This window comes from Dermacentor albipictus, chromosome 1 (genome assembly GCF_038994185.2).
Source record: "Dermacentor albipictus isolate Rhodes 1998 colony chromosome 1, USDA_Dalb.pri_finalv2, whole genome shotgun sequence".
Classification (NCBI taxonomy): domain Eukaryota; kingdom Metazoa; phylum Arthropoda; class Arachnida; order Ixodida; family Ixodidae; genus Dermacentor; species Dermacentor albipictus.
In genome coordinates this window covers 254,546,242-254,570,395 of record NC_091821.1, presented here as the reverse complement: position 1 = coordinate 254,570,395, position 24,154 = coordinate 254,546,242, and the positions used below count along the sequence as shown (strand labels likewise).

The 24,154-nt window shown below is 46.4% G+C and overlaps 1 protein-coding gene across 2 annotated transcripts in view; it reads right to left on the bottom strand.

Moving 5' to 3' along the window:
- The window catches only part of LOC135901499 (eukaryotic translation initiation factor 2-alpha kinase 3-like), a 100,758-nt gene that overhangs the window by 38,818 nt on the left and 37,786 nt on the right, over positions 1-24,154 (bottom strand). For both annotated transcript variants that reach the window (XM_065431296.1, XM_065431303.1), the window contains exons 10-12: positions 20,713-20,821; positions 20,448-20,566; positions 9,814-9,936 (exon numbers count right to left, since the gene is read on the bottom strand). In XM_065431296.1, the coding sequence (XP_065287368.1) occupies positions 9,814-9,936; positions 20,448-20,566; positions 20,713-20,821 (351 nt within the window). The remainder of the gene's footprint in view (positions 1-9,813; positions 9,937-20,447; positions 20,567-20,712; positions 20,822-24,154) is intronic.

The following is a 24,154-nucleotide window of genomic DNA, read 5'->3' as shown; positions in this document are numbered from 1 at the left end:
GGGGGTTTTTCCAAGCCCCGTACTCCACAGCAAGTGGCATCCAGGAGCTTTCAGGGCAAAGTGCAAATTCTGTGATGAGGCAGCAAATCTGGTTCACATGGTGTGGACATGTCCGTCTAAGCATGATAGCTCGCGCACTCTAGAATCCTGGGAGGCTTTGCTCCGCAGCCCAGACCCCAACATCCACCAGGACATCATTGGTCAAGCCCGTGCTGCTGCTGTGTCTCAAGGTATTCCGGCCGACGGCTAGGGGCGAAGGGGGAGAAGCATTTTTCTCCTGACGTTCATTGACTGGTGTTCTTAATAAAGTTGTTTCTCCTCCTCCTCCTCCCTCAGTGCCTTTGCAAAATTCCCTGAGTGATGCAGAACTATGTTTTATGTCAAGATGGGCTGGAACCATATCACCCGATGTTGCAACTCTCTATAGTCGGATACAACTTTAGAAAAAAGGGGAGGCCCCGCTGGCCCCGCCCAGACAACCGAAGCGCGACAGCCGATTGCCTCCGCGACTAAAATAATCCCGCTAAAGAAATCGTGCTTCTGAAACGCGCAATTCTCGGTATAAACGAAGACTTTTGTATTTTGATGACTGGTTTAGTAGAGCTCTCATGTGCTACAGCACATGCCGGATCACGACAAAAAAATAACCCCGTGCCTTCCACAATGCTTCCTGTCGTCTGCTCTTTCGCTTCATTGCAAGTGACAAAAGTAGAAAGAACAGCTCTGCATGGATTTTGCGCTTGTTTACATGTACACGGCACATTTACTACTCTTTTTCCTACCTTAAAGTGAATCAGTTGCTATTGGACAAGTACTTCTATAAAACAATGCATTTATCGCAACCATTACAAACCTGGGGCGTGAATACTCGAGGCAGGAAAGGTACAAAAATGCTTCATTCATCGTATTAAATAAACACTTATGGTGTTAAATAGCATAAAGTTTATATTTTTTGGTTTTGTGTTTCACAATTTTTTTTCCTTTTTTTTTTGCGAGCCTGAAATCTCGCCAGTTCGCGCAAGGCATTCCGTGCGAGTTTTCCGACATGGAGCCCAACGAGGTGACATCGGAATGCGATTCTTTGTTGCCAAACGAGCCTTGTGTAGCCTCGATGTCCACACCACCAAGGATCCTCGACAAGAACAAGAGTGGCCACATCCTGAATAGCGATTCACGCAATATGATCCTCCACTGCTACACGTATTGGCGTAACAGGGAGCCTGAACACAGCGTGGAGGCCACGACCAAGTTTGTCGCCGAGATGCTCGGTGTCAGCGAAAGCACAGTGTTCAAGGTGAGGAGGGAGGACAAAGCATCGCATATTTCGGGTGGCAAACTGTCGACGCCCTTGCGAAAGCGCCCACGAAATGCGGAGAAAAGAAGACGCAGCACGAAGTATGACAGCTTCACGTTGTGCGCGCTGAGGTCATGTGTGCACGATTTCTTTCGCCGCAACGAGATACCGACAGTCGAGAAGATAACTAAGGAGTTCTCAAAGCGTATGGATCTCTCATCACTGAAGTGGTGTACTGTGCGTCGTCTGCTTGTCGAGATCGGATTCAAGCACGAGAAGAGGAGCTGCAATTCGCTGCTTATCGACCGCGATGACATAGCTGAATGGCGGAATCGCTACCTTCGTGACGTGGAACGCTACCGGGCGGAAGGCCGAAAGATCTTTTTCCTGGACGAGACATGGGTGATGGCGGGACACACTCGGTCGATCGTGTGGACAGACACCGTGGTGCAGAAGCGCGGATGCCTATATGCACGAGCAAATGGTCTGTCGACGGGTTTGAAACAACCTTCTGGGAAAGGCCAGCGCCTGTTTGTGACGCACATCGGCAGCGAGGATGGCTTCGTCGACGAGTGCTTAAATATATTCCGAGGCCAAAAAACGGGCGACTACCACGAAGAAATGGACGGCAATCGCTTCGAGGGATGGTTCAATAACGTTCTGCAGAAGTTGCCTGCTGGTCGCGTCATTGTTTTGGACAATGCACCTTATCATTCCCGGCGAGAAGAGAAATTACCGACGACAGCTTGAAAGAAGGAAAAAATACAGGAGTGGCTCAAAAGCAAAAACATCACCTACAGCGAAAGGATGGTTAAAAAGCAGCTGCTTGAGTTGGTAGCATCTGTAAAGCCACGCTTTCTGAGCTACATCGTAGACAATGCAGCTGCAAGGGCCGGTTGCATTGTACTCAGGCTCCCACCGTACCACTGCGAATTTAATCCTATTGAGCTCGTGTGGGCAAAGGTGAAAAATGGCATCGCTGCGGATAACAGAGATTTCAAGCTGTCTACGGTCGAAGACGTCTTGAGGGAAAAAATCAAGCATGTAACGGTGGAAGACTGGAAGAAGAACATTCACCACGTGATGGATCTGGAGGCAAAGTTCAGGCTTGATACATCTGGGAGTGACCATATTCAACCCATCATCATCCAGCTGGGTGAAGATGACAGTGAAGAAAGCGACTCCGACTGCGAGCTGTCCGGCATTGAGCCACTCAATGAAGAATAACAGCTTCTTATTAACGAAAGAACAGCCCTTATTAGGGCTACCCAAATTTTGCCGGTGGGTTCGCAGCAGCCAAGCATTCTCCCGTGACCTCTCAAATAAATAAGCAGTTCATTTGGTGACACATTCCTTTTAATGGAAGCTCAATTCTGAAAAAGCAATGTACTGCACACATCGTGCTCAATATAAGTATTGGCATGGAAACGTGCTGAAATGCTGGAAAATCTGAATGCAAATACAATTATTAACCCTGAATAAATATGTGGGACCCAAAATGCTCGTTCGGGCAGCCATTATCCAGCTTCACACGAAAAAGCAGTAGTCAACGTGAAATTGACAGCCACTCTTTAGCAGCCTGCACGCGAAAGCACATTCATGTGTTTGCATTGTTTATTTTGGTTATCTGGCCCAGGCAAGTAATGCGAAGACAACAATTATCAAGCATCATTAGCTTAGTGAGGCCCCAAATACTCATTCAGGTAGACATTCATAGTAGTACACTCTAAGAAAAGTTTACACCCTTCGGAGTGTCCCTTCTGCCACAAAACAATAATCGTCATCTGCCTTGATGCGTTTCCTTTCTTGAAAATGCTGCGCCCGCTACTTTCCTGTCAGGAATGCTATCATGCTGATAACGCGCATGCCGTTCGCTACTGGAAAGTACCAGGCTCGCAGCGTTAAAGAAAGGAAACACATTAAAGCAGATGGCGATTATTGTTGTGTGGCAGAAGGGGCACTCCAAAGGGTGAAAACTTTTCTTAGAGTATAGTCGAGGGCACGCTTGAAAGGCACCATTAGCAGTCTGCACGTCAAAGTGCAATCATGCTGTCGCCACTGTTGGTGAAACGGCAGCAATCAACGTGAAAATGACAGCCACTGTTGGCAGCTTGCATGAAAAAGCACGTTCATGTGGTGGCATTGTTTAACCTGGTTATCTGATCCAGGCAAGTAATGCAAATAAGGCAATTATCAAGCATCATTAGCTTAGTGAGGCCCAAAATACTCATTCAGGTAGCCATTCATAGAAGTACTCGAGGGCAAGCTTGAAAGGCACCATTAGCAGTCTGCACGTCAAAGCGCAGTCAAGCTGTCACCACTGTTGGTGAAACGGCAGCAATCAACGCGAAAATGACAGCCACTGTTGGCAGCTTGCATGCAAAACACATTCATGTGGGGGCATTGCTTATTTTGGTTACCTGGCCCAGGCAAGTTTTGCGAATAAGAACAATTATGAAACACCATTAGCTTAGTTAGGGCCAATATAGTCATTTGGGTAACTATTTATAGTAGTAGTCGAGGGCACGCTTGAAAGGCACTGTTCGCAGTCTGCACATCAAATCACAGTCATGCCACAGCCATTGTTGTATTTGTTTATCTGACCGGGCAAGTAACACCAATGTAAGCACAATTATTCACCCTGAATAGCTCTGCTAGCATTGTTTGTACTAAAAAATGCTGAGTGAAGTTGAATGTGTTTTATTGAGGCAATTATTTAATTCACAAGCCATCGGCATAGTGATGGACAGCCAGGTTCAGACAATGACATTTGTGAAGTAATAAATGGTGAAAGTTGCAAAAGCTCTCAGTGCACTGCTTCGCTGGGCTCCATTCACAGAAAAATGGCTTTGCAACGACGAAAGCGTCACACAGGAAATGACTCCCCACTGTACAATGTTATTCATGTTGAAAACTTTTACCATCATATGTGATGGGCAGCGAAACCGTCTGTTTACTAAGACTGAATGCATGAAAATGCAACAGCAAAGAAAGATGTTGCTTTGCAATATGCAGCCTTTCATGTGCACTTCTGGCGAGCTGCCACATGTACTGATGCATAAACATGAACAGAGGTAAGAGGCAAAGTTGCTGTGCAACCCACATGACGCTTTTACGAAAATGTATCTCTAAACCTTTCTGTTTTCATAGGCGATCAAAATTTGTTTTGAGCAAGTTGGTTAATTACATTGAAGCAACAACACAAGAAGGAAGGACAGAAAACACAGCGAGTAAACTGATTGAGAAGACGAGGTAGACCAGTGAGAAAGGTTTTAATGAGATGGAAGAGGCCAGCCCTGCAGTGTACAGGAGTTAGTGCTTTGAATGAGATTCGTTAATGAAAATGTGTAAAGACTTTGCTGAAAGAAAACTAGCAAAAACAAATGCTAATATAAAATAAAAGGACAGAAATAAGAGTATGCACAAACATGCATGGAATCAGGCACACAAACGTGAAAACTAAGAAAAACTCAAATATAAAGAAATGTGCGAAATAAAAAAAAAATTGACAAACGCAAGAAAACATACCCACATTTACAAACAGACCTGGGTAGAGGTATTATAGGAGCGGGTTCACAAGCTGCTGTGCCTACCTTCTCGTATGTTTTTTTTTTCAACCGTTCTCTTAACACTGTCTTGGGAATTTTTAATTGCAACATATCACAATAATTGAAAAACAGCGTGAAGCTATGTTGTGGGAAACCATGTCGAGCGCTGCCAACACAACTTATGCGTGACTGTGCCACACCACGCATTCTGCAGCTTGCGCGCGCGGTGAGCACTGGTGGAAAGCAATCAATCGACGGTGCCACACAACGCACGAGCACGGCCATTAGATGCTCGGCCATCTCACTACTGAAAACGATCGTTCACGCTAAGTTGACGGTGACAAATCTTTGCGTTGGAGGCTTCTTTTGCAAATATTTTCTTTTGAGACGCTCGTAGGTTTGTTTCATGCGCGCACGCTTTTCTCATTTCTCCTGAGAATGGTTTTGCTCCATCACTTCACCCCGTCCGACGATAACGCAGCGGCACAGTACAAGAACACACCCACCGCTGACAGTAGGCACCAGACTTTGGCAAACTTTTCTCGTCGTAACTTCACTCGGGAGCGAAAAAAACAGACATGGAACAAACAAGCAGGATGTGTGTTTGCAGCGGTCGCCATGGGATCCTGTTTTCAGGCAAAGCGTAGTGCAGCGTCAGCGATGCTCGCTTCAATGTTTCTTCGCCGGATCATGGCTTGGAATAAACGCACGCGGCACAAATGCCACATCGTAAACTTGCAGTAATATTTCCGGCATGATAGACAATCACAAACAGTTTGGGAATTCACTGTGACGAAACGTTGACGCGCACAGCTGACGCGACTTCGCCCAGTTCGAAGTCCGGGCGGCCATCTTCTTTGACGGCGGGGTCACCGGCCGTATGGCACATGACGTCAGTCCAGAGTGCGCGCCCATTGGTGGATGTTCGTGTGCATCCACCTCGGAGGAGTAAACGCCCCCTTTTTTCTAAAGTTGTATCCGACTATAGACCGTTTTTTCGTGGGCGCCGCCATATTGTGAACGCAGTGGCGCCGCCTGTGAGCAGCGCCATACTGGCTTGGGTGAAAGCGGTCTTTTGCATGGCAGGTATACGCTCGGCGGTAGGTTCTGGCGTTTGTTTTCGCGGTCGTGCGGTCTGTTTAGTATGACTTGCATCTTCTACGTGGTAAACGGTTCTGTGAGACGTGCTGAAGTGGTTTAAGGCGTTATGGCCGGAATTTCTGCTGAGCGTGGAGGTGGACGGAACACGCAGCGCGATGTGTGCGCGCATATTTGAGCCTACAATCGGAGATCAGTTGTGTATTTCCGAATGTTCCAATCACTAATGTGACCCTATTGCAGTATTATCCTCTATTTCTACACTGCGGTTTAGGAGCCATGAAACATACGCGACGATCGTATATAACAGCGTGGGTACCGTAATGCTACGATAGGAGCTGCGCTGTTATACTTTGACAAGCGTTCAAGCTGTTCGCTGCAGGTTACATTGCGTGACTACTTGGTTGGATGGATGAGGTTTCCATTCATGAATAAAATAGTTTTGGCTAGTAATAGCAGCATAATTTACAGTCTGAATTAAGCTTGTCCAGCAAAGCGACCGTTTACAAACTGCGCGAGCGTCCTAAGCAGTAGTAGGTGCTGGATTACAGATATATTTGTTCTATATAGCACATGGTCCAAGCATACGACATCAGCGGTTATATATTTATTAACGTTGTGCGGCGTTAGCCCGTTTTCTCTTGCTTTTTAGAGAAAGAGAATGATAACCGAATTTTTTTTTTTTCGGTTGTGTACGTTCAATTCTCTACGACGCACTCACACGTATTACGGAAATTTTGCGATCAAAAATAGCCATCGCATTCTTTTTATGCGAACCCTCTCATATATTATGGCCGTATGCAGGCCAAAAAGGCAATGCCGAAGCACATAGCTTATATATGTATCGTGCTGGTTCACCAACCGCAGTGATCGCTGTGTTGAGCAGTGCCATGGGCCTCATGCAGCAAGGCTAGCGTAGACATGGTAATTTCAAGCATACTAGACTTGAAATGCCTGAGAATGATGCCAATGTATCACACGTATTTGATAGCGCCTGCCGCTCAGATGTTTCGTGGATGTGTTAGGTTGGCCGTGCACGAGCATGCGCTCTTATGTTTTACTCTTATGTTTACTCTTATGTTTTACTCTTATGTTACTCTTTGTTTTACTCTTATGTTTTACTTTTATGTTTTACTCCCTACGCCAATCGATCAGACAGTGAGCTGATTTACCATTTAATGCTGGTAATACAGAGACGCCGGTTCTCTTTGTTGAATTAAAATCGATATAAGCAAAATATTAAACAACACATACACGCACCGCGACTGATAATGCGCGTACACCGCGGCTGATTATGCGCGTCACATTTCTGTGCCCCCAAGATATATTTCTGCCTACAGTAGTTACCGATGCACCGAAAGGCTTCCCTGACGACCTTATATGAATGAACATGGCGTAAATTTCTCAGAGTAAGATCTAAAACATCTCGAAATCGTTCCGCAGCACGCGACAGCAATACTTTCAAGCAGCGCCGCGCCGGATCGCCCAAGCCAGAGAGGAGGAAAGGCTCTCCGCGTGCCCCATCCTCCTCACCCGATGAAACGGTCTATAGTATGCATATGAAAATTAAAAAAAAAAAACGACTTAGCCCAATTTGAATACTACTAAGGAGTAGTGTTTATGAATTCAAAAAGAGAATAGAAGGGAGGGGTTAGTAAAATGCACAGCAAATAAAATGTATTCGAAAAAAATTGCAAATGGAATCGGACATTCTCAAATACGAATGAAAAGGAGATGCATACAGAAGCAAATATTTTCGAATATGAGCTATCTCTATCAACTGATAGCAAGCTCAGTGGTATGAGGCCCGAAATTTGTCACAGTTGAGATTCTCTCTCAGCAGCTCGTAAGCCAGCCTCAACTGTCCTGACATACTCTCAGCCTGTGCAAGACGCCTCAGTGTTGTGTTTCACTGCTTTAAAGAGTTTATTTTGGTTTGGATGAGGGACGCCTGCATCTCGACATCAGCTGACACTTTGTTTTTTGAGCTCAAGCTCCTTCAAAACGGCAGCAGCACGCTTCCTTTCCTGTTCATTTCTCAATGCGTAGGTCCTTTCTGTTGTTGTCCTCCTTTCACCACTCGTTCGCCCCACGGACCATTTGAAGCATCTTCTTGGTCAGTTGCACAGCCCACGTCCGATTTTTCGAACTCTCTAGGGGCCGCAAAAACATCCGAAAAATCAAAATGCATGTCATTTACAGCCCTTAGAGGCTCAAACCGCCACAGGCAGAATCGAAAATGCTCTGAAGGCCTGCTGGTACACGTATTAAGCATATTGGTGTTTGTACCGCGACAGGAAATACCGGGTGCACGCGTGTATAATTAAGGAATACGTACTGTGTCCCGTGGCAATGGCCCTTTCCCACGCTGGTTATGCTTCACTGCAATACTTTTGCACATGCTTTACCACGTAACATTTCTGTACAGAGGCGAAGCTGACTTCCGGGAACCGGCATTGTGCAACACACCATGTTTTCCAAGCTTCTATGCCAATCGCGAGGACCACAAAGGCGGAGTCCGTCACATTGTTGACAGCAGCGAATTCTTTCAATAAAAACACGGCACCCAACGGCAAGAAGCTTCATACTGAACGTCGAAGCAGCTAGGCCTAGCGTTGCCGCAGTGGTTTCTACGGCTGCCAGCAGATCTCTGTGCGAGAGCGCCAGTTCGAGGCGGCGAGGTAATCAAAATGGCAGTGGTGGTGGCTTTGATTATTGCCGTTTTGGACCTGCGGTCACGGCAAAACATCCGGAAAATCTGACGGCGAAGAGTTCTTACGTCCGAAATTTCAGATGTTCTGATATATTGACTCTATGAGGTACGTGGTGGAGCCGCGAAGCCGTCCATATTATCAGGAATGTGGAAAGTCGGTCATTGACTGTACACTGGCAACTCCACCAGCCAACGACAGGGCGTCAAAGACGATTCATTACGATTCCTGTCTGTTACTCGAGCCAGCATTAATTACCGCAACTTTCGACCCTTTCAATAATATTACAGCTAATTTTCCCTGATAACGGCACAAATTCCCCGAGTTTTTCCAGACCACTCAAAACCCTTGAGAATTCCCAGTTTTGCCGGTTCGCCCGGTTGGTAGACACCCTGCCTATGCCTTAGTTCACTACCAGGTGCCCTCTGCTTTTCAATTTCTTTGATGGCAGTTTGATTTTAGCACTTTTTTTTAGTATTTGCACAAACACTAAAAAGAAATTTTGCTCAAAAGTGGCACTGCCTCTGTTACATATAATATCACACCACCTACTCGTGCAGCCCATCACTGCCTAGGTGGCACTTCAGCTCACACATTTCCCTTATGCTTCCTTGCCTTTCCCACACCCTTGTCAATTTTCTTCAAACACCTGTCCTGGTGCAGCTGGCATCCAGTGAGAACCCCTGCAGCCCCTGCTACGACAGTGTCTGGATGCATAAGAATTTCTGACAAAGAAAGAAGAGAATGTCTGCATATTAGATCATAAGCTATTGCAGAAGCCTGTCAGAAGTCATAGGTATTGTTAAAGCTTTATTCACAGTCAAAACTTTTACTGCCTAAAGCCGCACTTTTTTCTAGTTACTACTTTTACAGCATGATACAGCCACTGTTCTCAGTTATCAATGTTGCCAGCACCTGTACACACAATCAAGATTATCTGGAGATAAACATAAAAATTGTTTAAAATTTGTTTACGCATTTTATAAAGTAAGCACTGTGTGGTAAGATACTTTCGATGACCATCGTTGGATTGCAGTGCAAGAAGAAGTCATTAATGTCTATTGTTTTTAGCAGTAAGCAAGCACTTGAAAGTGTTTTGTGTGTCAGTGTGGTAGCGGCATAAAAGGAGAGAGTGAAAAAAGCTACACATAGCACAACATACTTGTTTGGGAGACAGATGCGCTTCACAGCATATGTGCAGTCATCCAGTTTGTTCCGTGATTCAAGAACAAGCCCAAATCCTCCTTTGCCAAGACAGCGGACGGGCTCAAAGTCTGCAAGGTACCTGCATGACACGAAGCCAAGTTAAACAAACTTCAAGCAAATGGGTGTGCAGCAGGGGCTGGCACACTTAAGCAACATGAGTGGCAGCGTTCACACTTCTGCAACAGGCTGTACCTGACCAGAAATCCTGCTTGTGTTTTTCACAGATGCTTGGCATGTGGGATACCTTTAGGGCAGTTCCCGCGAATCTCACTAAATGTTATTGCACATCTAAGTTAGAGAAATATTGCTTTAAACCCCAGCACTGCCATATTAGTAGTGAGTGAGTGAGTGAGTGAGTGAGTGAAATAACTTTATTAGGTCCAGAAAAGACGCAGGGGAGACCCCGTGCCACCCGGCTAGTCCCACATAGTGACCGCCAAGCCGAGCTTGACGGCCCGATCGCGGGCACTCTGGACAGCCAGGGTTTGGTCACCGAGTTCGGGGCTGCCCAAGAGCGCAGCCCACCTATCCTCGCTGAAGGAGGAGCCGATGGCTTCGCACTCCCACAACACATGGTCCAATGTTGCCCTTAGCCCACAGGCAGGGCAGTCCGCACTGTGATATCTTTCAGGGTATATGGCATGAAGAACCACGAGGTTAGGGTACGCACGGGCTTGTAAAAGTCGAAGGGAAACCGCCTGCGCCCTGCATAAGGCGGGGTGCGGGAGGGGGAATACCCGTCTTGACAGATAGTAGTGTGTCGTGATTTCATTATACGTAAGCAAGGGTTCTCCGCGGGGCAGGGGGACTGCTGAGGCGGCGCGGTCAGTGAGTCCTCGCGCGGCCTCGTGTGCGCCCTCGTTAGGGTTAGAGGGAGAACCCTCAATCGACCCCAAGTGAGCGGGAAACCAAATAAGAGAATGCGGAGAGATACTTTTGGTGCATTGGAGAATGCGGTGGGCCTGGGGGGAGACCATGCTGGTTTGGTAGTGTCTGCATTTACGATTTGCCCACATATTTACACTCTTGAAAGCCAAGTTTGTGCCAAACAAGTTAAGAAGCTTACTTTTCCAGATAACAGGGTGTCTACCAAGTTGACATTTCCAAATTCCCTGAGTTTTCCAATTTTCCCTGAGCACCTTTGCAAAATTCCCTGAATGAGCGAGAACTTTGTTTTATGTCAAGACAGGCTGACACCATGTTGCCCGATGCTGTCACTCTCTAGTAAGCATGTTGAAACTAAAAAAAAAATGACTTAATCCAGTTTGAATAGTAAGAAGTAGTATCTATTTTATTTAAAAAGAAAACAGAAGGAAGGTGTAAGTAAAGTGCACAGCGAAAAAAATGGTAAAACGATTCCAAATTGAGTCGAACATTTTCAAATACAAATGAAAAGGAGGTACATAAATAAGAAAATATTTTTTAATATGAGCTATTTCTATCAACTGACAGCAAGCTCATCGGTATGAGGCCTGAACTTTGTCACAACTAAGATTCTCTCTCAGCAGCTGGGAAGTCAACCTCAACTGTCCTGCACAACACCAGTTTTTGGTTTCACTGCTTTAAAGAGTTTATTTTCATTTGGATGAGGGACACCTGCATCTCAGGACCAGCCAACACTTTGTTTTTTGAGCTCAAGCTCCTTCAAAGAGGTGGTGGCACGCTTCCTTTCCCCTTAATTCCTCAGTGCGTCGGTCCTCTGTTCTCATCCTCCTTCTGCCATGCGTTCACCTTATGGATAATTTGAAACATCCTCTTGGTCAGTTGTACAGTCAACGCCCGATTTTTCGGACTCCCTAGGGGCCGCAAAAAAAATCCGAAAAAAATGAATGCATGTCTTTAACTGCCCTTAGGAACTAAAATTGCCACAGGCACGTCCGAAAAGAGCTCTTAAGGCCTGTCAGTACACGTATTAGGCATATCGGTGCTCGTACGGTGACAGGAGACGGGGGTGCACGCGTGTATAATTAAGAAATACATACTGTGCCCCATGACAATTGCCCCCTCCCACGCTTTTTATGCTTCACTGCGTGCCACTACTGTACTGAGGCGAAGCTAACTTTCGGTGACTGGCACTACGCAACTCGCTGTGCTCTGCGAGCTTCAAAGCCAATCGCTAGGATTACAAAGGCGGAGTCGGTGCCATTGCTGACAGCGCTAATTCTTTCAATGAAAAACACGGCACCGCAAGGCAAGAAGCTTAATAGCGAACGTAGAAGCAGCTAATCCTAAAGTTGCCGCGGTGGTGGCCACGCCTGCCAACGGATCTGCGTGCGAGAGTGCCGGTTCGAGGCGGCGAGATAATCAAATGGCTGCGGTGGTGGCTATGATCAATGCCTCCTTTATTAAACTATGCCTGTCAGTTCCGGCACCACGCAATGGGACCGCCGCGGACGCCTCGGTTCACGTGCCGCTCGCATCGCGGCGCTGCTAGCTGCCACTATTTGTTCTTACTCAGTGTATTGAAATATCGAAAGTAGAAAGCAGCCCACTATATGTGGCCTTTTTAGACATTACAGGAGTCTATGACAACGTAGACCGCATCATTTTGTGGGATATTCTGTCAGGGGAAGGCTTAGGTGACAATTGTCTACAGCTTTTGAGAGAGATTTCCCTAGAAAATACCGTTTGCGTTGAATTGGAAGGGATGAGGAGCGAGGAGACAGTTCATATCAGCAAGGGACTGCAGCAGGGGTGCCCTTTATCCCCACTGTTGTTTATGATGTACATGGTGAGGATGGAGAGAGTGCTAGAAGGAAGTAATATCAGGTTTAATCTCTTATACAAACAGGTGGGTACAGTAGTAGAGCAGCAGCTTCCAGGTTTATTTTATGCGGACGACATTGTGTTGCTGGCTAACAAGCAAAGTTGATTTGCAACGTCTGGCTAATATCTGTGGACAGGGAGGCAACCATTCAGGTTTGAAATTTAGTGTTAGAAAATCAGGTGTTATGGTATTCAATGAAAACGGTGAACAGACAGCGGCGATACAGGGCCAGGAAATACCTCGGGTAACAGAATATATATACCTTGGTATATAGATAAACGAAGGCAATAGATATATGGAAACACAGGAAAAAATAATAACAGTGAAGGGGAAGAGAAATGCAGCCATAATGAAGCACAGAGCGTTATGGGGATACAATAGTTACAAGGTCCTCCGAAGTATGTGGAAAGGTGTAATGGTTCCTGGACTTACTTTTGGAGATGCGGTTGTTTGCTTCATATCAGGGGAAGAATCAGGACTCGAGAGGAACCAAAGGTAAGTGGGACACCTCGCATTGGGCGCTCATGGGAAGACTACAAATGAAGCTGTGCAGGGTGATATGGGCTGGACTAGTTTTGAAGTGAGGGAAGCTCGCAGTGAAATTGAGTATGAAGAATGGCTGAGGAATATGGAAGAAAGAAAATGGGCTGGGAGAGTGCTCAGGTATCTCTACACGAAAACCATTGATTCACAGTGGAGGAAAAGAACTAGGAAGCTTACCAGCAAGTACGCAGCCTGTAGGTTGGGCAACACAGCAACAAAGAACGTCAAGCGGAAAGTCAGAGAGGCTGAAATAATCTCATGGGTGGTGGCAATGCAAAAGAAACCTGCCACGAGTAACTACTTAAGAAGAAAAAACGAAATCAGGAAATAGACAATTTATGATAACTCAAAGGGAAGCTCATTACTTTTCGAAGCGAGATCCGGATGCCTTAGAACACGCACCTATAAAGTGAGGTATAAGAAGGAAGAAGAAGCATGTGCTTCCTGTAGTAAAGCTGGGGAAACTATGGAGCATGTTTTATTAGATCGTGAAGACGTCTACCCAGCGGTCGATGTAGGCACCACTCGCCTCTATGAAGCCCTTGGGTTCAGCGAGAGCAGTGGAAAAGTAAACATGTCCGCAATAGGGATTAGAAAGAGGCCATTGGAGGATTGGTGGAAGTAGGGAAACGACAAAAAACGGAGACACACAAAAGCACAGTTCGCAATAGGGGATCAGAAAATTTGGTTGTGGGAGTTCATAGCGTTTTTTTCTTCTTTTTTTTATTGTTTAACCTAGGTAGGACATTAGGCAGTATAATAGCAAGAGCTTGGTGGCGCGATACGATTACGTGACATAGCCGCCGCATTTGTAGCGAACAGTTTCGTTTGTTCGTTCAGGTATTCCAATGTTGACTAGCCACTAGCCAAACACATTGATTGTCACTCACTGAGCTCGACAAAAATGTAAAGTGTAATAGCCAGAAACTGTACTTGCCCTCGATTTTGTGATTTGCCCTGCTTTTTCAAAAGCTTTGGTTTCCATGGCCCAAATTTTCTCACAAGTCAACCACATGGGACATTTAACAATTGTGGGGAGCACTCGCCTCCATTTCCTCCCGCGTACCCGCGGCGACCCGTTCGCACGTGGCGACGAGGCGCCGTCACGGACGCGGTCCGCCATCACGGACGCTGTCCACGCGGTTCGCACGTGGCGACGAGGCGCCGTCACGGACAACCCGCTCGCACGCGGCGACGGGTCGCGCGGCAGTTGACAAGGGGAGAGAGGCACTACGCGCCCTCTCTCTCTTCGTCGCCCTGAGGACGCGCGTACTCCCCTTCTCCTACGCGGCTCACGGAAAAGGGAAACGTTTCCGGCGGGCGAGGAGGACTTCCCCTCGCAAAAAGGTAAAAGGGTATAAAAGCGCGCTACCGGGGGAGACTCGCTCTCTTGGGACGCCGACGCCTTGGACTACCTGGACTGCACCTGCCGGATCCCGTGAGTGACCTCGTTTGTCTGACCCACCCAGACAACGAGGCAAGCCTTTTCCTACTTTTACTGAGAGGACGTCCCTCTGCGAGTGTTTGATATTGCTTTTAGCAATAAACGTTGTTACCGTTGACACCGCTGTTTGCCTTATTCGTCCGAACCCGGCGTAGCCGCGATTCCCGCGCTACGGGTTGGGAGTACCACGGAGCGACTGCGTGGGGCTAGATCCGGAGCTCGCCTTCAGCCCTAGCCGCACGCAGAGTGGAACCCCCACACAATCGAACATTTATTTGCAGTAGTTATCTAAACATGTTAAGAATGCAACAGTTCACATGGCATGCTACAGTTTTAGCAGCTTCCGTGACAATGGTTTCTTTGCATACAATCCGGCAATTGAATTCTTATCTGTGATATTAAAAGCATGGTTAGACAGCAGTGGTTTGATGAACTTGCAGCACAAGAGTTCAAGGAACATCTTCCCATGGCCAGGCTCTTCGTTCTTGCACATCAAGACTGGGACGTCCACAAGCACATGAACAGCATGTTCTTTACACTGGTCGAGTAGTTTGTAACTGGACTTCCTGTGAAACAACATTATGTCGACAAACCGCTTGAGACCTATCAAGACGGACACCAAATATTTGGTTGGAAACTTCAGTCCACCACGGTGTTGGTACGCAATCAGCACATCAACAAGGGCATTGGCCTTTGGTTTTTCGACAAATTGAAAAGAACTCTCGCAGCTCAGCCTTTCTGACAAGGCTCTGGCTAGATATCAACCAATCAGGGCAATACTAGCCACTTCAGAGTTGGGGAGCCATGGTGTAGTGCACAGGTCCCGCAATCTGTTCTTTGCTGGTGATAGGAAAAAACCCTTGCTTGTACAGCTGCGTTTCTGAGTGTCTCCATTGGAAACTGCTGCATCAGTACAGAATGAGTTTGAGCTGTTCACATTGCTTTGAACTGATGCAGATACAATACCAGTCTTTAACATCTTGTCAAGTCCGCAGAGTACAGTCTTCACGTCCATGGAATCATTGCAACCTACTCTCCTTCGAAGGAACCCGTACAGTGCCTCAATCGGATCACTTGAGAAATTCCGAGTCACAACATATATGAACTTCTTTTCCTTCAGAAGAAAACGAATGCATGCTACATTCGATGTTGTCGTCAGGACCAATGCTTGGTATGTCTCGCTGGTAAAGAAATTGTCAGGGCAGCTGTCCTTTCTCAGCTTTTCGATATAGTAAAGGAAATCGGTCTCTAGCCACTGCAACCTCATGTCATCAACATCACTGAAATGCCGGCTGTCAGGGTCATTCCTGTGGATGTGCTGCTCTCTGTTGCTGACATCCATCAGCGCAACCCACTTGTGCATCAGCGGCATAAATTCCACAGTTGGGCCCACTGACCTGAACTCCAAGTCACAGGTGTGGCCAGCCTGGTCTTTCAGGTACTGGAGTGCAGCAGTAACTGGCGGCGAGAAGATTTGCAATGCGTGTCTCACGCTCATCTCATCAATATTTGATGGATAGAGGTGTCTTCGTGTTAAATATCTTATTGGCTTCACAGTTGAGCGTCGCTGCATTCTGTACAGCTCTTTCAAAAGGGCTGACAAAATTTGCTTCTTACCACCTATGTCCTTTGCAAGAAATTCTGATCTGACATACTTAATAATGTGGGATTGGTCAAAAGCAAGATAAAGGAGTCTTGAAGGATCCGCTGGGTGTAGAGCAGATATTTTGGCCGTTCCCTTGCTTAATATGTCCATGGCAGCAACGTTTGTCTTGTGGTTAACAGTGACAAGACAAACTATTTCAAAACCGAGTTCCTCTGTCTTCTGGATGTGACAAATGGTCTGCGCGAGTTCAGCTCCAGTGCAGGCCTTAGTAAAAAAGTACCTGACAGGTATCTTAAAGCTTGTCGACAGGCCACAAAACAAGAAACAAAGCAATGAATTTGCTAACTGGTCGCTGTCACTTGGTATCAGATGCTCCAGATCAATGCTCATATTGACGTCACCAACAAAAGCATCTCGTTGCTTATTATATTCCAAGCTTTTGCTTGATGTGCATTCGTCTACTACCAAACTGCACACTTTTGACTGTGATGTTGTTAGGCCCTGAAGCTCTGTTTTGAGCCTGTAGCGAACCAGAGGACTGAAGCCAATTTCCCCAGTTGCTGATCCAATATACTTTTGCAAAGTGTTTCTACATGGTAAACGCAGATGTTCAGTTCGCACATACTCATAGGCCTTGGTCGAGAGATTCCTCAGGATCACGCAGTACCTCACAGTAGTTTCAGACCACATTGGTCTCTTCCTACCGTCATTGATAACTTGGTCCACAATGAATACAGCCTTTGCCTTATTTTGGTGCGCATCGGCTACAACGTCCACAAAGGCACGCAGATTGCAGTCCTTCTTCAGCTTGCAAAGTTCTTTGTAATTGTCAATTGTCTGTTGCAACCTGACGATCTGCAACCAAAGGGCTTTCTCTTTGGCTCTCTGTTTTCGGCAATCTACAAAACTGCTTGAACTTGTGGCCCTTTCCGCCCCGAGTTGAAAATGTTCACTTCACAAACGCCGCTGCTCTGTAAGTTAACGCTTCGGTATGCTCTGCCGTCACTACAGCGCATACTGTGCCACTCAAAGAAAGAGATGCATTCAAGCATGCTGGCCTGTTAGTTGGCACGAAGGCTGGTCGCGCAACTACTGACGTTGCGAGGCCAGGGCAGCCAGGTTCTTCATTCTCGTCGGAGGTAGCAGCAGTTACTGCTTTCCGTTTTTTGCTAACCTTCTCCTGGCCACAGTCGAGCTGCACAGCGTGCTTTCGACTACCATATTTACTCGCATAACGATCACACTTTTCTGTCAAAAAAAAATTGATGCAAATTCAGGGGTGCGATCATTACGCAAGCTAAATTTCCCGCAAAAAAAAAAATCATCATCTCGCATTTGCTGCGGGATGACAACAGGTCAACGAATAGGCGACTGCCCCTGTATGTAGTGCGGGACACCAAAACAAAAATGGCGGCCAGCGGAGCAAGCCGAACGCGATTTTTTTTTCTTCTCGCGAGTACATTACGTGCATTGAAACAGTTTCTTCCATATCAGTAATGAATAATATCGTTAATATCGGCAAGTTTGCGGCAATAACGTAGCCATGTCCACTTTGAGAGGACAGAAACAGATGGGCGCACTTAGCTGCCAGTGACATAGGAACACATAGCAGGCATGCTGCGGAAACTGCAGCATTTGTCTTCACTACTATCCTAATAGGGCATGTTTCCGCTAAAGGTGGGCGAATAGCTTAGCCGTGTTACAAGCGTCTGCGTAAGAATAGGGTACACCTCTAACATATCAGTGTAAATGTGGCTGCTATCATTGCCGCTCGCGATTTGTCGCGTGCCCGCGAGTGTAGACTAGAAGTGAAAGGCGCCTTTTTTGTTGTTGTTGGCCACAGCCATTATAAACCCTACACATAATAAAGGCCAGTTTGGTTGTAGCCTTCTTTTTTTTTTTGTCATGGAAGTGCGGAAAGTGATGAAAGAAATGAAATGGGGCATCTGCTTGAGAATGGTTGGTGTGTGCAGACCACTTAGTTTGTCTTGAAGAGTCGTTCGCGTAGCATTTGACATTAAGCGCGATCATTATTAGCTAGACTTGGCACACGACATATCGCTGCGGCAAGTTCGGGGTGCGATCATTACGCGAGTAAATACGGTACTTGCATCACTGCATACCTTGGCAAGTGCAGGCTGCATATACGAGGGGTAGCACGTGAACACGCTGGGCACTGCTCCCTTGTTTAATTGTCGGATTTTGGTATTCTCCTGAAAGTCCGAGGCAACGAAGTGCTTACTGGAAACGACGGAGTAATTAGGTGTTGTATTCGGCCCCCAGTTCTTTCGCGAGATCACCTTTAGCCATCGTTGGTGCAACTCGAGGTCGGCAGGAATCACGTGGAATGATACTCCAGCATCCTTCTTTTTTGCACTTGATGTGCACATAGGCACACAGCAGGACCTCATGCTGAACACTGTCCGTACACAAAACAGAAGCAAACAAAACTTCAGGGCGTCGACACCAGCAAACAAAAGATTGCTTTGCTTATCTCACATGAACGAGTTCCGCAAGCTTAGACGGACGGGATACTGGTGTCAGCCGGCAGCGCCGCAAGCGGCAAGTGCTGGCATATGGGAAAGAGTGACAGGAAAGGGTGTCACTGAGCAGGAGGGGCTCTTTTGACAGGCATAGTTAATAAAGGAGGCGTTGCTTTGATTAATGCCATTTCAGACCTGCAGTCAGGGCAATATACATCGACTATGTGGAGTACATGGTGGTGCCGAAAGCCGTGCGAGTTATCGGGCGTCTGGAAAATTGGTTGTTAACTACTCTGGCAATACCTCGTGCCGATGACACGGCGTCAATGACGATTCGTTGCGATTCCTCTGTTACTGGAGCCAGCAGTAACGAGACTTTCGTTCCCTTTCAATAAAGTTGCAGCTAATGTTCCCTGATAGAAGGACAAATTCTCTAAGTTTTCCCAGAGTATTTCCAGACTATTGAAATTCCCTGAGAATTCCCGGTTTCCCTGGTTGTTAGACACCCTAAGATAAAGTACCTCACAAATTTCACTACCTTTGCTGTATTTATTCTGTAGCTTAAAGTGAAGATTGTGGGGGTTCCACTCTGCGTGCGGCTAGGGCTGAAGGCGAGCTCCGGATCTAGCCCCACGCAGTCGCTTCGTGGTACTCCGAACCCGTAGCGCAGTAATCACGGCTACGCCGGGTTCAGACGAATAAGGCAACCAGCGGTGTCAACGGTAATAACGTTTATTGCTATTAGCAATAGCGAACACTCGCAGAGGGACGTCCTCTCAGTAATAGTAGTAAAAAGGCTTGCCTCGTTGTCTGGGTGGGTCAGACAAGCGAGGTCACTCACGGGATGCGGCAGGTGCATAGTACATGCGGTCCAGGTGTCGGCGTCCCAAGAGAGCGAGTCTCTCCCGGTGGCGCGCTTTTATGCTTTTTTACCTTTTTGCAAGGGGAAGTCCTCCTCGCCCACCGGATACGTTTCCCTTTCCCATGAGCCGCGTAGGGGGAGAGGGGTATGCGCGTCATCAGAGCGACGGAGAAAGGGAGGGCGCGTAGTGCCTCTCTCCCTTGTCTACGCCTGCCCGACCCGTCGCCACGTGCAAACGGGACGCCGCGGGTACGCGGGAGTAAATGGAGGCGGGTGCTCCCCACAAGATGTAAGAAAGCATCTATGAATACTTCCCTTCCTTGACTGCTGTAATGAATAGGAGAAAGAAGGAACGAGATGACAACGCTTTTCAGTTTGTACATCACCTATCCCGTGACAGAACATATGGATTTTTAAGTCAACCATAAGCATCTGTCAGACAGGGCCCTTGCTTACTGCATCAAGTTGGCTGGACACCAACATAGAAACCCTCAGCTGTAAAGTGTGTACTGGAAAGGAAGCAGTAACATTTATATTCAGCAACCATTGTGGTTGCTAAAGCACTATTTGTGACAGCAATGGATTCTTTAGCTTGCTCGATAAAAATAGACAAAAAAATATTTAATCTATGTAGCTGTGACAAAGAATCATGACGGGAAGAAAGGATCACAAGTTCTACCAAACTTACAGCAGGATAATATCCAGAAACAATATACCATCCATTAATTTCCCTAAATTTGACAAAACAAGAAAATATAGAAAAGAAGCAATGAAGAAGAAGCCATGCGTTTTAGAATAAAATTTAAGCGGGCACTCGGGCTCTAATGGCTGCTGCAAGGCTACCTTTATGCCACAATACATTGCAAACAGGATTTCTGTAATCACCTGGAAGTGTATTTGGGCAAGTCTCCCACAGCAGAGCCAACTTCGACAGAAGGTTGACCAACAGGCAGCTCAGATGCAGGTACACTTGCAGACTCTGATCCTGAGCTACTTTTAATATCCTAAGAAAAAAAGAAAGTAAATGGGGAGCAATTACACCACTCAGCCAAAGTGTGCAATGCAAGCTGCTTTCTCAATATTTTTTTTCCCTAGAATTTTTTTTGAAAAAAGAAAGTTCATTGCAAAAAATAAGAAACTAAACAATTACCTTGGATGTCAGTTCCTGCAGATGCTTGAGCTTGAAATGTTGTAGCACATGCTTTGTTATGAAAATGTTGATCATGAACGTTGCTAAAACAATCAATGATATTTCCTTCCTGCCCAAAAAAGAGGAGGAAATTCTTGTTTACAGACAGACCACAATAAAACAAACTAAAAAAATTTGTTACAAATGAACAGTATGCCACACAAGAAACACCCAGTTAATGTTTAAGGGTTTATTGCAGCACAGATTATTTATACATGAAGCATGAAGGTTCTTCATGTATAATTGCTCTTCAACAGTCTGTCTGACACATCAAATCAGCCACCTTTGTTCAAAAACAGAGCAGAAATGTAAAAGTCGACTCTGTTTATTAGGTGTTCCCTCTAAATGTGACCTGCACCATTAATCGGGAGCTTTAGTCCACAAATGTAAGTACACATATAATGGGCATTAAGTTAGGCCTGGCATGCTACCTTTTCAAAAACAATATGCTCAGCATGCTTTTAGCATCTAATGCCACATACTGCAATGCAACACTAAATAATGGAGCAACGCCAGGCACACCAATGCTCCGAGGTTTTCTTTTAGGAATGTAACAGAGATTGAGAATTGAGAGAATAAAAAGTATTATTTTTTAAAATATGCTTCAGGAACTACTACTGGGCACTGACATGACGTGCTAGCCTACATTTAATGTTGAGCTGATAATAATCAATATTCAGGGTGAAGAAATTTAAGAAGCTGCAGCAGTGTATGCTCAATTTGGCCCAACATGTGGAGCTATGAACCCTAGCAAAATATTTTTTTAAAAATTGTGCGGAAACCACATCAGATGATTTTCAATGCAAGTGAATAACTTAATGCAAATGTGAATGTTTATGTTCAAGGTATTGTTTTACAGCATAATGGGGGCATTCTTGCTCGGCATGGTGCCTCTGACACACTTCCAAATCTTCTCGGGTGAGGACGTAATTGGGAGTCATCATTTTCAAATTTCAAAACATTTTTCAAATGTATATAGGCAATAAAGGACTGGTGAAGCAAACAGCAATGCCTCTAGAAGACTTACATGACTTGTTTTTTTATATACAGTTGATCCCGGAGATATTGAACTCGAAAAGGATGGCGAAATATGATATAGTGGCATAACTATATTTGGCACAACTACACTGCTGCGGGTATGTGCCAGTGGGGACGAGGTTGAAGTAGCGTGGGTTTTTTAGGTTAAGCGTGGAGACCAAGAAGATGTTGGGTTTCTTTGACGACTGATAAAGTGTAGTTCTTGGTGATGCTGCTCTGCATCCTCGTCGATCCCGCGTCGTTACACTGGTGGAGGTGCTGGGTATTCTTCATGCTTGGCACCCCTTCACGGAGAACTACGATCGAGCCCGGAATCGCCATTGCACATCGAAACACAGGTCCACCGGTTCAGTCACCGCCTGCTAGGCCTAGCGCTTGAGTCCAGTCCCCTGCAAGATACCTTGAGAAACCGTTTGCCTCCGACAACTACCATGGCCACCGCAGCTCCATCCCAAGTAACACTGCAGAATCCTATGCTTCCGGAGAATTTTCATGGTGATGCCTCTGAATACGTCCAAGATTGGCTAGACCAGTTTGAGCGCGTTGCCAAGTACAACCATAAGACCAGCTCAGAGTACAAACTCTCGAGTGTCTATTTCTATCTGAAGGACAATGCTTGTACACGGTACGTCAACTAGGAGAGGAGCTTTGCCAAGTGGGATAACTTCCGCGCACAGCTGCTGGATACCTTTATAAGCATCGACAGGAGGGAAAATGTGCAGCGTCTCCTTGAAATCTGCATTCAAAAACCCAATGAGAGCGTTGCTATGTCCTCAGAAGACATGGCCCATCTTTTCTGTAGGACAGACCCCGACATGCCAGAGGAAAGAAAGCTGCAGTATCTCTTGCGGGGAGTAAAAGAGCAACTGTTTGCTGGCCTTGTGAGAAATCCACCGACAACAGTGGCGGAGTTCACAAAAGAGGCTACAGCCATTGAACAGGCCCTACAGCAACGATAACGCCAGCATGACATGAGCAACTTGGCCGCAAACACTTCCATGCTGGCTACGAGTAACGACAGGCCTCTACGTGAAGTTGTACAGAGAGGGTGTGCGAGGTTGTCCAGAGAGGCAGCTCGGATTTGTTGTTGCGCCTACGGGACTGGCGCCAGCGTTATTTTTTGAAAGTGATGTGGTCCGGGAAGAAGTCCGGCAAGTTTTTTCATCGCCAGACTGTGGTAACGTGCCGCAGCACTTTACTTATGCAGAGGCTGTTCACCGTCCAATCAACAACTTCGATGCCGTTGACACCCACAACTAGAACATCACCTACGCTACAGAGTCAATATCATCACCCCCATCCACTCTTACCAACCCCGCCGATCACGCCAGCACAAACAATGCCGTATTTTCGACATGTGCACACCACTCCTTGGCTCCATGGAGAGTTGCCGCCAACCTATCAGCTTCAGAAAACCATTTTGCAGCACGCTTTCGACCAGTGTGCTACCATTGTGGCGAAGCTGGACATGTCTATTGAGTTTACCACAAATGGAACAATTATTGCGCTGCTCAATACCCAACCTTTCCTGCCAACTATGCCTATTCTCCGATGACACCTGTCAGGAAATGCACGGCCCGACTCTTAATCGCCGGTTCAATCTTCGTCGCCACCCTCGTCATCCTTACTGAGTGTTGTAAGGAACTTATATTGGGCATGGATTTCCTACATGAGCACGGCGCCGTGATTAACATCCGTGACAGAAGCATCACGTTTTCCACGAGCTCAGATAATGTCACCCATGAGAAGCAACAACAACCTCACTTACATATTGCTGCAGACGATATCATACTGTTGCCGCAGAGTTGCTCTCGTGCCCGTGCACTATGACAGCCTGCAGAATGGGACTGGAGTCGCTGAACACGTCAATGCACTCGCACTGAATTGCGGTGTCTCCATTGCCAGAGCACTTATCAATGTAATTGATGGAAGTGTCGAACTCTTGCTGATGAATTTTAGTAAGGACTGTCAACACATCACATCATTAGAGGCACTGTTGTCGCTTATTTCAATGAAGTAACACAAATACAAGACTGCCACTTAGTGCAGGAGGCGGCCTCTACAATACACACAGCTGCGCCTATTGTAGACGTTAATCCAAAGTTAATGGCCCTTGAGCGAAACCGTCTTCTTGAACTCATCAATCAGTAGCAGGGCTGCTTCTCAACTACGTCAAGAGTTGGTCAAATGCCACTTACCAAACACCCCATCATTACTGATGTCGACGCCAGACCCACTCGACAAAACCCTTATCGTGTAGCCCCAAAGGAACGTGAAGCAATACAAAAGCAAGTGAAGACAATGCTGGAAGATGGCGTTATTCGACCATCTAATAGTCCTTGGGCATCACTTGTAGTTTTAGTGA